We start from the raw sequence: 13,272 nt of genomic DNA, 5'->3' as shown, positions 1-13,272 counted from the left end.
AATAAGGGAATTTTATTGTTACATACAAGTTATGGCCATCACTGAGGCTGGAGGTTCTTTTATTTTTAGTAGGGCATCATCACACTTTATTTATGACTAAAGCTTTCATGAGATATTCACCATATATATTGTTCCAACATTTTATTTTTGTTTTGCATGAAAAAAATTTAAGGTATGTAGCGCTGGCTCTTGACAAGCAGGCGCTATGTTTTTTTTTTCTAAAGTTAATTTACCTGAAACCACAGTTGAGTTTCAGGACTATTCTCCAAACTTCTGGTTTCAGTACCATTGCAGCTGGGTTGCACTGGATTCTCCTTGACCGCAGGTGTCACTGTCATCGCCTGCAAGAGTAGGAGCGCAGTTTAGCTGGGTGTATTGAATGGCACTATTCTCTCGGAACCAGCTCAGTGGGAGTGTTCTCCTGCTGTGCTTTCTGGGGGTTGTATTTAAGGTACCGACGCCACTTGGTTCGGGGGTTCCATCTTTGATTTTCTGTCTGTTTGGTTCTGGTGGTCCTCCTGACCCAGCCCATGGCCCTCCTGGCCTGGGGCGCGGAACCATGCATTCCGAGTCTCAGGGCTGACTGGCCCGAGGCAACGCAACTGCAGGGATGGGCCCGAGTGGATTTCGGGGCCTATTGATCCAAGGGTCGGTGCCGTCTCATCTGAAGGGAGAGGCCTAGCAACTGAAGAACCCCAGGGGAGGACTGTTCAGGAGAAGGTCGTGTGCAAGGCTGGCTTCTCTGAAGGAGTCTGGAGGCTTAGTTGAAGGACGCAACCTGGATCTACACTCATACGGTATCGCCGGATGGGCTGAGAGGACCTGGTACCGTATGATAGCTCTTTAAATTTATCTACGTCCCTCAGTAACACTCAAGTGTACATCACAAGTCTGTGGCAGGGACTTTGTCAAGCACCATACCAGCTGCTAGGCCTAATGAGAGGAGGTCTATCCGGGGGTTGCAAAATCCAGTTGTAAAACGGTCTTTATTCTCTGGATTTTCTATAAGGACTTCCTTTAATATTTGTGTAGCGCCGGCTCCTGAAGAGCATGTGCTATGTGTTTTTGAAATTTAAAGTTACACCTAAACTGCAGTTTGGTTTGGGTATTATTATTCCAAATTTTGACCTCTGGTAGGCATGGTAACACTGTCTGGTTGGGGGCTTTAAGGTTAATTTCTCTCTGAGCCAGCCCAGTGGGAGTGTCACTCCTACTGTGTCTTCTGGGAGAGGGTACTTAAGATGTGGATGTCACATGGTTCTAGGTTCCAGTCCAGAAGTATGTTCTGACTCCTTGGTCCTGGTCCTCCTGACCAGCCCCCAGAGGCCCTCATGGCCTGGGGTGCGGATCCATACGTTTGAGTCTCGGGGCTGGCTAGCCCGAGGCGCAGTAACTGTAAGGAGGGTTCCAAGCTGGTCCCGTGCTGTCTCGGTTTTGGAGAGGCCTAGCAACTGGAAACTTCTGAACTCTTCAGAAGAGGGCCATGCACAAGGCTGGCTACTCAGCAAGAGCCTGGAAGCTAAGCTGGAAAGGACACCAGGTGAATCCACACTCGTACGGTATCGCCGGACTGGCTGCAAGATACTGGTACCATATAAGAGTTCTCTAATTTTATCCTTCAGTTACAACCAAGTCTGTGAGAGAGACTTTCCATTCTAAAGTTCTACAACCAAGTCTGTGGCAGAGACTTTGCTAAATCACCTGTGGGTTGCTAAATTCATCAAACAGGGGATTTATCCGATAGTTGTAATATCCAGTTGCAAATGACTATTCCCTGGATTGCATAGAGAGAGACATTTAAGTGTCAGCAGTTCCAAGAGTACCTGTGCTTTTCTACCTGAACCCTATATTCCCTAATGAGAGACTGTGCTTTGTTAAACAGTTTTTTGCTAATAAAAATCCCTAAAGTGGATCAGGTGTCAGTCTCTACAGTTCATTGGGCCATCAATCTCGGGGAAACCCCTAGACGCACACGAGATTAAGAAGGTAACGGTAAGCCCAAAAATAATCAGCCGCTCCTTCGGGGGTTCAGTGCTACATTTGCAACCTACCTGAACTTACTCCTAACCCTCTACCCTTTATTGAAAATTTCTGTTTTTAAATAAATAACCCAAAAGAAGATTCATTGTCATTTTCCACATTCTTTGGGCCATCTACCACGGGAATCCCTAGATGGAGAAACAAACAAGGAGGTAACAGTAAGCCCAATAAAACCAGCAGCTCCTTCAGGGGTCAGTGCTACAGGTATATTAAGGAAATTACTGAAAAATAGGCAATACTGTCAAATTGTTGCATTCTTGTTATACCACGCCTAATGTAATTTTCACTTATTTTTACTCTACAGACAGTAAAAACTGCAAGAAGTGTCCTGAAACTGAATGGCCCAACAAAGCTAAAAATATGTGTATTGACAAAGTCAATGAGTATTTATCATATGAGGAGGATATTCTAGTTTTGTTTTTTTCTGTAACTTCAGTCATATTTGCTACAACATCTCTCCTTATACTTGGACTATTTGTTTGGTTTCGGAGCACTCCCATAGTCAGAGCCAATAACCGGAACCTCAGCTTCATTCTGCTCCTCTCCCTCATACTGAGCTTCCTTTCTGTATTCCTGTTCCTTGGCCGTCCTGTGGATATTACCTGTATGCTGCAACAAGTCACTTTTGGAATTCCCTTCACCATCTCAGCATCTTCTATCCTAGCCAAAACCATCATGGTCTTCATTGCTTTCAAAGCCACCAGACCTGGAAGCTCTTGTAGAAAATGGGTGGGAGTCAAACTTCCCAATACAGTCATGTTATTCTGCTCATCCATTCAGGTTATGAATTGCATTCTCTGGTTGTCCATCTCTCCACCATTTCAGGAGTATGACATGGACTCCTATCCTGGGAAGATCCTCATTCAGTGTAATGAAGGGTCAGTTATCGGGTTCTACTCTATGTTGGGTTATATGGGGTTTCTGGCAGCTGTGAGTTTTGTTCTGGCTTTCATGGTGAGGACATTACCGGACAGTTTTAATGAGGCCAAGTACATCACCTTCAGCATGCTGGTGTTCTGCAGTGTCTGGATTGCCATGATCCCGGCCTATCTGAGCACCAGAGGGAAATACATGGTGGCTGTGGAGATATTCGCCATACTGACCTCCAGTGCTGGAATATTATTGTGTATGTTTTCTCCAAAACTCTACATTTTGGTTTTGAAACCTGAACTGAACACAAGAGGGACAATGCTGGGGAAAAGAATGGTGTAAATGTAACACATTGATTGAATGTATAATGCTGTAGATCAGATTAAACATGTTCAGTCAGATTGCTACCATCATTATTGTCATCATTATCATCATCATTATCATCATCATTATCATCATCATTATCATCATCATTATGAATGACATTATTATTTGTGTATGTTAACTCCCTTCTGTCTGCCTAGTGTATATACAATAAGTGGATGGAAGGTGGATGTTACAAAATTCGTACATTCGGGAGGATCCGAAATACGAATTGCCATGCGTCCGAATTTTGTACGCAATACGAACTTTTGTCTACGAATTTCAGATCAGTTGTCGTCGCATCAACGACTCAGTCATTATGCTTATTATGAGGGGCTCCCACCACCCCTGTGCTATGCTGACTTCCTCCCGGGGCTGTACCTCTGCTGTGCTCATTATGAGGGGCTCCCACCATCCCTGTGCTATGCTGACTTCCTTCTGGGGCTGTACCTCTGCTGTGCTCATTATGAGGCGCTCCCACCATCCCTGTGCTATGCTGACTTCCTCCCGGGGCTGTACCTCTGCTGTGCTCATTAAGAGGGGCTCCCACCATCCCTGTGCTATGCTGACTTCCTCCTGGGGCTGTACCTCTGCTGTGCTCATTATGAGGGGCTCCCACCATCCCTGTGCTGTTCTGACTTCCTCCTGGGGCTGTACCTCTGCTGTGCTGACATAATGAGCACAGCAGAGGTACAGCTCCAGGAGGAAGTCAGCAGAGCACAGGGATGGTGGGAGCCCCTCATAATGAGCACATGGCTGCCATGCACAGCTGCTCCAGTTTTGATCCCCCGCACTGTACGAGGTCACCGGGGATGTGCGGGGTCACTGGAATTTCGTATTTCGGATAAAAACCAAACTTCCATCAGCATGGACTGTCATATTGAGGTATATTTTTGCCTTTAAATTCATCGCAAAGAACGTTCGTACAAGTTAACGACAATTCGTATTTCGTACGAATTGAAATTGAATTTCGAACACGAAATACGAAGTACGAATTCATTCTAATACGAACCGTAACGGAACGAAACAAATTTATTGACGTCGCCATGTCTAGAGGCTTCTATGCTTACAAGAGACAGCTTTTCTCTCAGCAGCTCCTAGAAATAACAGATCCCTGCATGCCTTCACGGTGGGGCATGGTAGGGACAGATCTCCAGGATCTGAGAGAACGATCTCCCTGTAAGGTGAGGCAGAGCCACCTACACAGGTTAGGAGAGAGAGATGCAAGGAATCTTTGAACTCTACACTCCGATGTAACGTACCCCTAAACCCTGCACCCTATACGTAGTGCACCCCAGATACAACCGTCCCTTTGAAGTCAACCATACTGCTGATGCTACCTGTGATGAAATTGAGTTTGACACCCCTGGTCTACAGTATATGTGGGCAATTGTTTTCTTTCCACCTTTACTGTTCCAGCAGGACTGCCCCCCGAGCACAAATCCAGCTCCATAAAGACATGGATTGATACGTTTGGAGTGGAGAAACTCAAACGTCATGAACACAGTCCTGACCTCAGCCTGATTATGAGTCAGGTCTTCTCTTCCAACATCAATATCTGACCTCACTAAGGTTCCTTTGGTTAAAAGGGTACAAATTCCCACAGATATTTGAAATCTTGTGAACAGCCTTCCCAAGTAAGTGGAAACAGTTATAGACACAAAGGTGGGGGGGGGGGCAACTCCATACTAATATAATGGCTACATTCGAGCATTTGAGGATCAATTGTTCCATGGTGCCTTTCTCTTACATCAACATAAGGCTTATATTGGTGACAGCACTGACAGTGACATGTATAGAGACTACCGACCACTATCGTACCTGGGAGTTTGTTAACGTTTTCTTGTCAGCATTCCTGCGGAAGTGAGTGGCTGTCAAGCTGTCCAATCATTTCCACACATACTGTAAAATGTTTACCTCCTCTTCTGACCCCCCCATCTCAACTCTGTGTCTAGTAGGGATAAGCCAAACCCCCCCCCCCCCCCCCCCCGGTTCAGTTCGTACCAAAATATGCAAACAGGCAAAAAAAATGTGTGTTTAAAAGTCATTAAAGTCTATGGGACACAGGCATGAAAAATCAAAAGTGCTAATTTTAAAGGCTTATATGCAAGTTATTATAAAAAGTGTTTTGGGACCCGGGTCCTGCCCCAGGGGACGTATCAATGCAAAAAAAAGATTTTAATAGGTACTTTTTCAGGAGCAGTGATTTTAATAATGCTTAAAGTGAAACAATAACAATTAAATATTCCTTTAAATATTGTGCCTGGGGGATTCCCTAAGTCTGCTTGTAAAGTAGCACATCTGTCCCATGTTTATAACAGTACCGCAGTAAAATTACATTTCTAAAGGAAAAAAATGTAATTTAACCACTTCAGGACCGCCGTATTGCCAATGTACGTCAACACAATGGCACAGGCAGGCATAATCACGTAAATGTACGTGAATGCCTTCTAGCGGGTGGGGGGTCCGATCGGACCCCCTCCCGCTAGATACGGCGGTCCCTTTCGGTGCCGGAGCGATCGGCGATGAGGGGATGGCCGTTGGTTTCCGCCCATCCCCTCTCGATCGCTCCTGGCCAGTGACGAACTTCCTCCCCTGTGAAAATGTAAACACAGGAGGAGGAAGTGATGTCACACTCCTCGTGGCGGTCTTTTTGAACCGGACAGCGAGGAGTGAAGACGCAAGTAAGTGCACCAACAGTCCACTGACACATAGGTACACACAGGCACACATTTCACCCCAGTCACCCCCCGATCACCCCCCGATCGGCCCCCCGCCCCCCCCCCCCAGTCACAGTGTCACTAATGCAGTGTTCATTTATTTATTGATCACTACATTTAGTGTCAGTTGTGACTGTAAAAAGTGTCAGGGCAGCTAGTGTTAGGCCCCTTTAGGTCCAGGGTAGCCCCCTACCCCCCCCTAATAAAGGTTTAACCCCTTGATTGCCCTCCCAGTTAACCCTTTCACCCTCTTTTACCAGTGTCACTAAGCGATCGTTTTTCTGATCGCTGCAATAGTGTCACTGGTCCCGCTAGGAAGCTAGTTTTTTTTTAGGTTCAACGCCAGGTTTTTATACCGTTAGGTACCCCGATATATAACCTAATAAAGGTTTTAACCCTTTGATTGCCCCTAGAGTTAACCCTTTCACCAGCGATCGCTGCATAAGTGTCACTGGTGACGCTGGTTAGCCAGTTAGTTATTTAGTTATTTAGGTTCCCCGTCAGCTTTTTATAAAGCTTCAGGTACCCCCATATAAATACCCAATAAAGGTTTTAACCCCTGATTGCCCTTAGTTAACCCTTTCACCAGTGATCACCGTATAAGTGTTACGGGTGACGCTGGTTTGGTAGTTCGCTTTTTATAGCATCAGGGCACCCGCCATTTATTACCTAATAAAGGTTTAACCCCCTGATCACCCGGCGGGTGATATAAATTTGGTTTTAGGGTCAGAAAGGGTCTGCGTCGCCCCAGGCAGTGCTAGGTTAGTGCCAGCACCGCTAACACCCACGCGCAAAGCATACACCTCCCTTAGTGGTATAGTATCCGAACAGATCAATATCTGATCTGATCAGATCTATACTAGCGTGCCCAGCAATTTAGGGTTCTAAAAAAAACATTGTTAGCAGGATCAGCCCAGATACCTGCTAGCACCTGCGTTTTGCCCCTCTGCCCAGCCCAGCCCAGCCCAGCCCACCCAAGTGCAGTATCGATCGATCACTGTCACTTACAAAACACAACACACATAACTGCAGCGTTCGCAGAGTCAGGCCTGATCCCTGCGATCGCTAACAGTTTTTTTTGGTAGCGTTTTATACAGTCGCTGACAGGCTAGGTGCTTTTTTACCTGTGAGTCTCACTACTGTACCCCTAAATTTAGAGCCCAAAATGGCAAAGCGAAGGTACACTAGTGAAGAGGCCTACACGTTTCTGAGCATGACAGATAGTGAAGAGGAAGACACTGATCTGTCAGAATCAGGCTCAGAATACGAACCTGTAGAGGACAGCGCCTCCATGTCAGATAGCTCTGACGACGAAGAAGAGGTCCCTGCTATTGTCAGGCGTACCCGACCCCGATTTTCTGATGTTGTTGAGGTGCAGGAACCGCAAGTCCCTCGTATGGAGTATAGAGCCAGTACTAGCGCCGCTCATCCTTTTGGTGAACTGGCAAGCACCAGCGGCCTAGTACACCCTGGACGTACATCCAGCACTGCAGTATCACGTGGTGACGTGGCGAGTCCCATAAGTGCAGTTCAAGCTGGCGAGGTGGTAAGCACAAGTAGTGTCCCGCTGCCACCAAGAAGAAGAAGACAAAGACAGGCCCGTCGTACCCATAGTGCCCTTCCTGCAGAATTCGCCTATCCCAATTGGGTGCCCACCACTTCTGCAGAACCCGTACTTCCCCCATTCACTGCCCAACCCGGTATTCAGGTGGATACAGATGATTTTACGCCACTCGATTTTTATTCTCTGTATCTCACGGAAGATCTCTATAGATCTATTGTGGACCAAACCAATTTATATGCTGGTCAACGCATCGCCGCTAATCCCCAGTTGCCGTCTCTTGCCAGAGATTGGAAACCAGTTACGGTTTCCGAATTTAAGTCGTTTCTGGGCCTTTCCCTCAACATGGGCACACATAAATTTATGCGGATGCAGGCTTATTGGTCCACGCATCCGGCTGACCACATGCCCCTGTTCTCTAACTCCATGCCCAGGGCACGATACGAGCAGATCTTGCGGTTCTTGCACTTCAGTGACAATGAACTTTGTCGTCCACGTGGAGACCCTGAATACGATCGGCTCTACAAAATTCGGCCCCTCATAAACCACTTCAACCAACGTTTTGCAGACTTGTTTACTCCCCAAAAAGTTGTCTGCGTTGATGAGTCCCTGGTTAAGTTTACTGGTCGCTTGTCATTCAAACAGTACATTCCCAACAAGCGTACCAGATACGGGGTCAAGCTCTATAAGTGCTGTGACAGGGCCACAGGCTATGCATGGAGCTTTATGGTTTATGAGGGTAAAGATAGTTACGTAGAGCCGGAGAACTGCCCTGATTACATAGGAAGCGCTGGCAAGTTAGTGTGGAAATTGGTGTCACCCTTATTCGGAAAGGGGTACCACTTGTACGTGGACAACTATTACACCAGCGTGCCACTGTTTAGTCATTTATTTGATAATCAGATTGGAGCATGTGGCACCGTGCGACCTAATCGCCGGGGCTTTCCCCAGCGGCTTGTAGATTCCCGTCTTAGGCTGGGGGAGAGAGCCTGCTATCGGTGTAATAATTTGCTCGCTATGAAGTGGAGGCATAATAAGAATGTTTTCGTTCTTACCTCCCTTCATGCAGACACGACGGTCCAAATTTCTACGGCGACTGGTATTGTGGAGAAACCCCTCTGTGTCCACGAATATAACAAAAATATGGGAGGGGTGGACCTCAATGACCAGATGTTAGCGCCGTATCTAACTTCCCGTAAGACCAGACGCTGGTACAAAAAAGTGTCTGCTTACTTATTTCAATTGGCTTTGCTGAATGCTTTTGTGCTATACAAAGCTTCAGGCGGAACATTAACCTTTCTTTTCTTCCAAAGAGAGGTTGTCACAGAGCTTCTGTTTCCAGACGGTTCTGTACCTCACCATTCCCAACCAAATGCAGTAAGCCGGCTGTATGAGAGGCATTATTCTTATGTCCTCCCGAGTACCCCTACCCAACGAGCCCCCCAAAAAAGATGTCGTGTCTGTAGCAAGCGCAGATATAGGCGTGACACCCGTTCTTATTGTCCACGCTGTCCTGGCAATCCTGGTCTTTGTCAGGGTGAGTGTTTTGAACGCTACCATTCACTAGTGAAGTATTAGCGTAGGGTACAGCATTTCACAGGCTAGGCACACTTACACAGGGTCTCCCAAGATGCCATCGCATTTTGAGAGACCCGAACCGTTACAGTTACAGTTTACAGTTCAAAAAAAAGTGTATAAAAAAAAAAAAAAAAAAAAAAAAGTAAAATAAAAAAACCAAAAAAAATATAAAATATAAAAACCAAAAATAGTTGTCGTTTTATTGTTCTCTCTCTCTCTCTCTCTCTCTCTCTTCTCTCAAATTTTTTATACTTTACTGTTTACTGTGTTATTGTTAACCATTTTTCATGTTTTCAGGTACGCCATTCAGCTGCAGCGTGGAATTATTTATCTTGACAGCAACAGCGTTTGCTCCCACGATACATAAAGCCGCGACTCCAGTGCTGTAGGAGGTGATTTCACCACCACAGTTAAAAAAGAGCATATATGCCGAAGCATGGGGGCATAAGGGGTGGAGGAGCGATTTTGCTCCTAATGCCGCGTACATACGGTCAAAATTCCGACGGAGGGCTTGCCCGTGGAAAAGTTTGAACGTATGTACGCAGCATAACTTTTTTGCGGGAGGATGCCCCCATGCTTCGGCATATATATATTTTAGGCACAGGTTGTGTTAAAAAATGTTTTATTTTTTACTGTTTTTTTTGGCAATTGCTTTGCAGGTATGGTATGGTAAGGTTTTACTGGGATGTTACTTTGTTTTAACGTTAACCATAATTTGCTTAGCAGGTACGCCATTCAGCTGCAGCGTGGATTTATTTATCTTGACAGCAACAGCGTTTGCTCCCACGATACATAAAGCCGTGACTCCAGTGCTGTAGGCGGTGATTTCACCACCACAGTTAAAAAAGAGCATATATGCCGAAGCATGGGGGCATAAGGGGTGGAGGAGTGATTTTGCTCCTAATGCCGCGTACATACGGTCAAAATTCCGACAGGGGGCTTGCCCATGGAAAAGTTTGAACGTATGTACGCGGCATAACTTTTTTGCGGGAGGATGCCCCCATGCTTCGGCATATATATATTTTAGGCACAGGTTGTGTTAAAAAATGTTTTATTTTTTACTGTTTTTTTTGGCAATTGCTTTGCAGGTATGGTATGGTAAGGTTTTACTGGGATGTTACTTTGTTTTAACGTTAACCATAATTTGCTTAGCAGGTACGCCATTCAGCTGCAGCGCGGATTTATTTATCTTGACAGCAACAGCGTTTGCTCCCACGATACATAAAGCCGTGACTCCAGTGCTGTAGGCGGTGATTTCACCACCACAGTTAAAAAAGAGCATATATGCCGAAGCATGGGGGCATAAGGGGTGGAGGAGTGATTTTGCTCCTAATGCCGCGTACATACGGTCAAAATTCCGACAGGGGGCTTGCCCATGGAAAAGTTTGAACGTATGTACGCGGCATAACTTTTTTGCGGGAGGATGCCCCCATGCTTCGGCATATATAAATGGTGCATGTATGTCCATCATTAGAAGTGGGTGGATGAAGGGAGGTATCTAATGGTGGGCATACCCACCGATCAATCTCTTTTTTTTCGTTCAGACAACATGACTCTCAGTAAATAGCTTGGGGTGTCTACTTTCCAAAATGGGGTAATTTGGGGGGGTTTTGTGCTATTTTGGCATTTTATGGCCTTTGCACCCTTAGAAATCCTGAAGGTGGTGATTGGTTTTCGGGGTGCCGTACGCGACTAGACTCCCAAAAAGTCCCACACATGTGGTATCCCCATACTCGGGAGAAGTAGCTGAATATATTTTGGGGTGCAATTCCACATATAACCATGGCATGTGTGAGCAATATATCATTTAGTGACAACTTTTTGTACATTTTTTTTTTTTTTTTTTTTTTAGTCATTATTCAATCCCTTAGGACAAAAAAAATAAATATTCAATGGGCTCAACATACCCATCAGCAGTTTCCTTGGGGTGTCTACTTTCCAAAATGGGGTCATTTGGGGGGGGTTTGTGCCATCTTGGCATTTTATGGCCGTCAAAACTGTGATAGGTAGTGATAGGTAGTGAGGAGTAAAATAAAAAAATTATGCCCTTAGAAATCCTGAAGGCGGTGCTTGGATTTCGGGGTCCTGTACGCGGCTAGGCTCCCAAAAAGTCCCACATATGTGGTATCCCTGTACTCAGGAGAAGCAGCAGAATGTATTTTGGGGTGTCATTTCACATATGCCCATAGCATGTGTGAGCAATATATCATTTAGTGACAACTTTGTGCAAAAAAAAAAAGTTTGTAATATTCCCGCAACTTGTGGCAAAATATAAAATATTCCATGGACTCAACATGCCTCTCAGTAAATAGCTTGGGGTGTCTACTTTCCAAAATGGGGTCATTTTGGGGGGTTTTGTGCTATTTTGGCTTTTTATGGCCTTCGAAACTGTGATAGGTAGTGAGGGGTGAAATCAAAAATTTGCACCCTTAGAAATCCTGAAGGTGGTGATTGGTTTTCGGGATGCCGTGCGCGACTAGACTCCCAAAAAGTCCCACACATGTGGTATCCCCGTACTCGGGAGAAGTAGCGAAATATATTTTGGGGTGCAATTCCACATATAACCATGGCATGTGTGAGCAATATATCATTTAGTGACAACTTTTTGTACATTTTTTATTTTTTATTTTTTTTAGTCATTATTCAATCCCTTAGGACAAAAAAAAATAAATATTCAATGGGCTCAACATACCCATCAGCAGTTTCCTTGGGGTGTCTACTTTCCAAAATGGGGTCATTTGGGGGGGTTTTGTGCCATCTTGGCATTTTATGGCCGTCAAAACTGTGATAGGTAGTGATAGGTAGTGAGGAGTAAAATAAAAAAATTATGCCCTTAGAAATCCTGAAGGCGGTGCTTGGATTTCGGGGTCCCGTACGCGGCTAGGCTCCCAAAAAGTCCCACACATGTGGTATCCCTGTACTCAGGAGAAGCAGCAGAATGTATTTTGGGGTGTCATTTCACATATGCCCATAGCATGTGTGAGCAATATATCATTTAGTGACAACTTTGTGCAAAAAAAAAAAAGTTTGTAATATTCCCGCAACTTGTGGCAAAATATAAAATATTCCATGAACTCAACATGCCTCTCAGTAAATAGCTTGGGGTGTCTACTTTCCAAAATGGGGTCATTTTGGGGGGTTTTGTGCTATTTTGGCATTTTATGGCCTTCGAAACTGTGATAGGTAGTGAGGGGTGAAATCAAAAATTTGCACCCTTAGAAATCCTGAAGGTGGTGATTGGTTTTCGGGATGCCGTGCGCGACTAGACTCCCAAAAAGTCCCACACATGTGGTATCCCCGTACTCGGGAGAAGTAGCGGAATATATTTTGGGGTGCAATTCCACATATAACCATGGCATGTGTGAGCAATATATCATTTAGTGACAACTTTTTGTACTTTTTTTTTTTTTTGTCATTATTCAATCCCTTAGGACAAAAAAAATAAATATTCAATGGGCTCAACATACCCATCAGCAGTTTCCTTGGGGTGTCTACTTTCCAAAATGGGGTCATTTGGGGGGGGTTTGTACTGCCCTGCCATTTTAGCACCTCAAGAAATGAGATAGGCAGTCATAAATTAAAAGCTGTGTAAATTCCAGAAAATGTACTCTAGTTTGTAGACGCTATAACTTTTGCGCAAACCAAAAAATATACGCTTATTGACATTTTTTTTACTAAAGACATGTGGCTGAATAAATTTTGCCCTCAATGTATGACTAAAATTTAGTTTATTCGATTTTTCTTATAACAAAAAGAAGAAAATATCATTTTTTTTCAAAATTTTCGCTCTTTTTCCATTTATATCGCAAAAAATAAAAATCGCAGAGGCAATCAAATACCATCAAAAGAAAGCTCTATTTGTGGGAAGAAAAGGACGCAAATTTCGTTTGGGTGCAATATTGCATGACCGCGCAATTACCAGTTAAAGCAGCGCAGTGCAAAATTGGAAAAAGACCTCTGGTCCTTAAGGTATTTATTGGTCCGAGGCTGAAGTGGTTAAAATTGCTTGTGGCTGTAATGTATTGCCGAATCCCGGCAATATACATACAAAAAAATTTAAAAGAAAAAGGTGTGGGTCCCCCCCAAGTCCAGATATTAAGGGGAACTAAATGGCAAAACATTTTTAAAAAATGGCATGGG

At 44.7% G+C, this 13,272-nt stretch overlaps 1 protein-coding gene across 1 annotated transcript in view; it reads left to right on the top strand.

Annotated features, from left to right (window-relative positions):
* LOC143958247 (vomeronasal type-2 receptor 26-like) overlaps positions 1-3,252 on the top strand; it is a 93,948-nt gene extending 90,696 nt beyond the window's left edge. Inside the window, exon 7 of the mRNA XM_077467766.1 lies at positions 2,345-3,252. Coding sequence (XP_077323892.1) covers positions 2,345-3,252 — 908 coding nt within the window. The remainder of the gene's footprint in view (positions 1-2,344) is intronic.
* Positions 3,253-13,272: the final 10,020 nt, after the last annotated feature.

The sequence above is a fragment of the Lithobates pipiens genome, unplaced genomic scaffold (genome assembly GCF_037356315.1).
Source record: "Lithobates pipiens isolate NorthernLeopardFrog02 unplaced genomic scaffold, aLitPip1_a1.2 Scaffold_6, whole genome shotgun sequence".
NCBI lineage: Eukaryota > Metazoa > Chordata > Amphibia > Anura > Ranidae > Lithobates > Lithobates pipiens.
The sequence above is the reverse complement of the archived record's forward strand: the minus strand, read 5'-3'. Positions and strand labels throughout refer to the sequence as shown.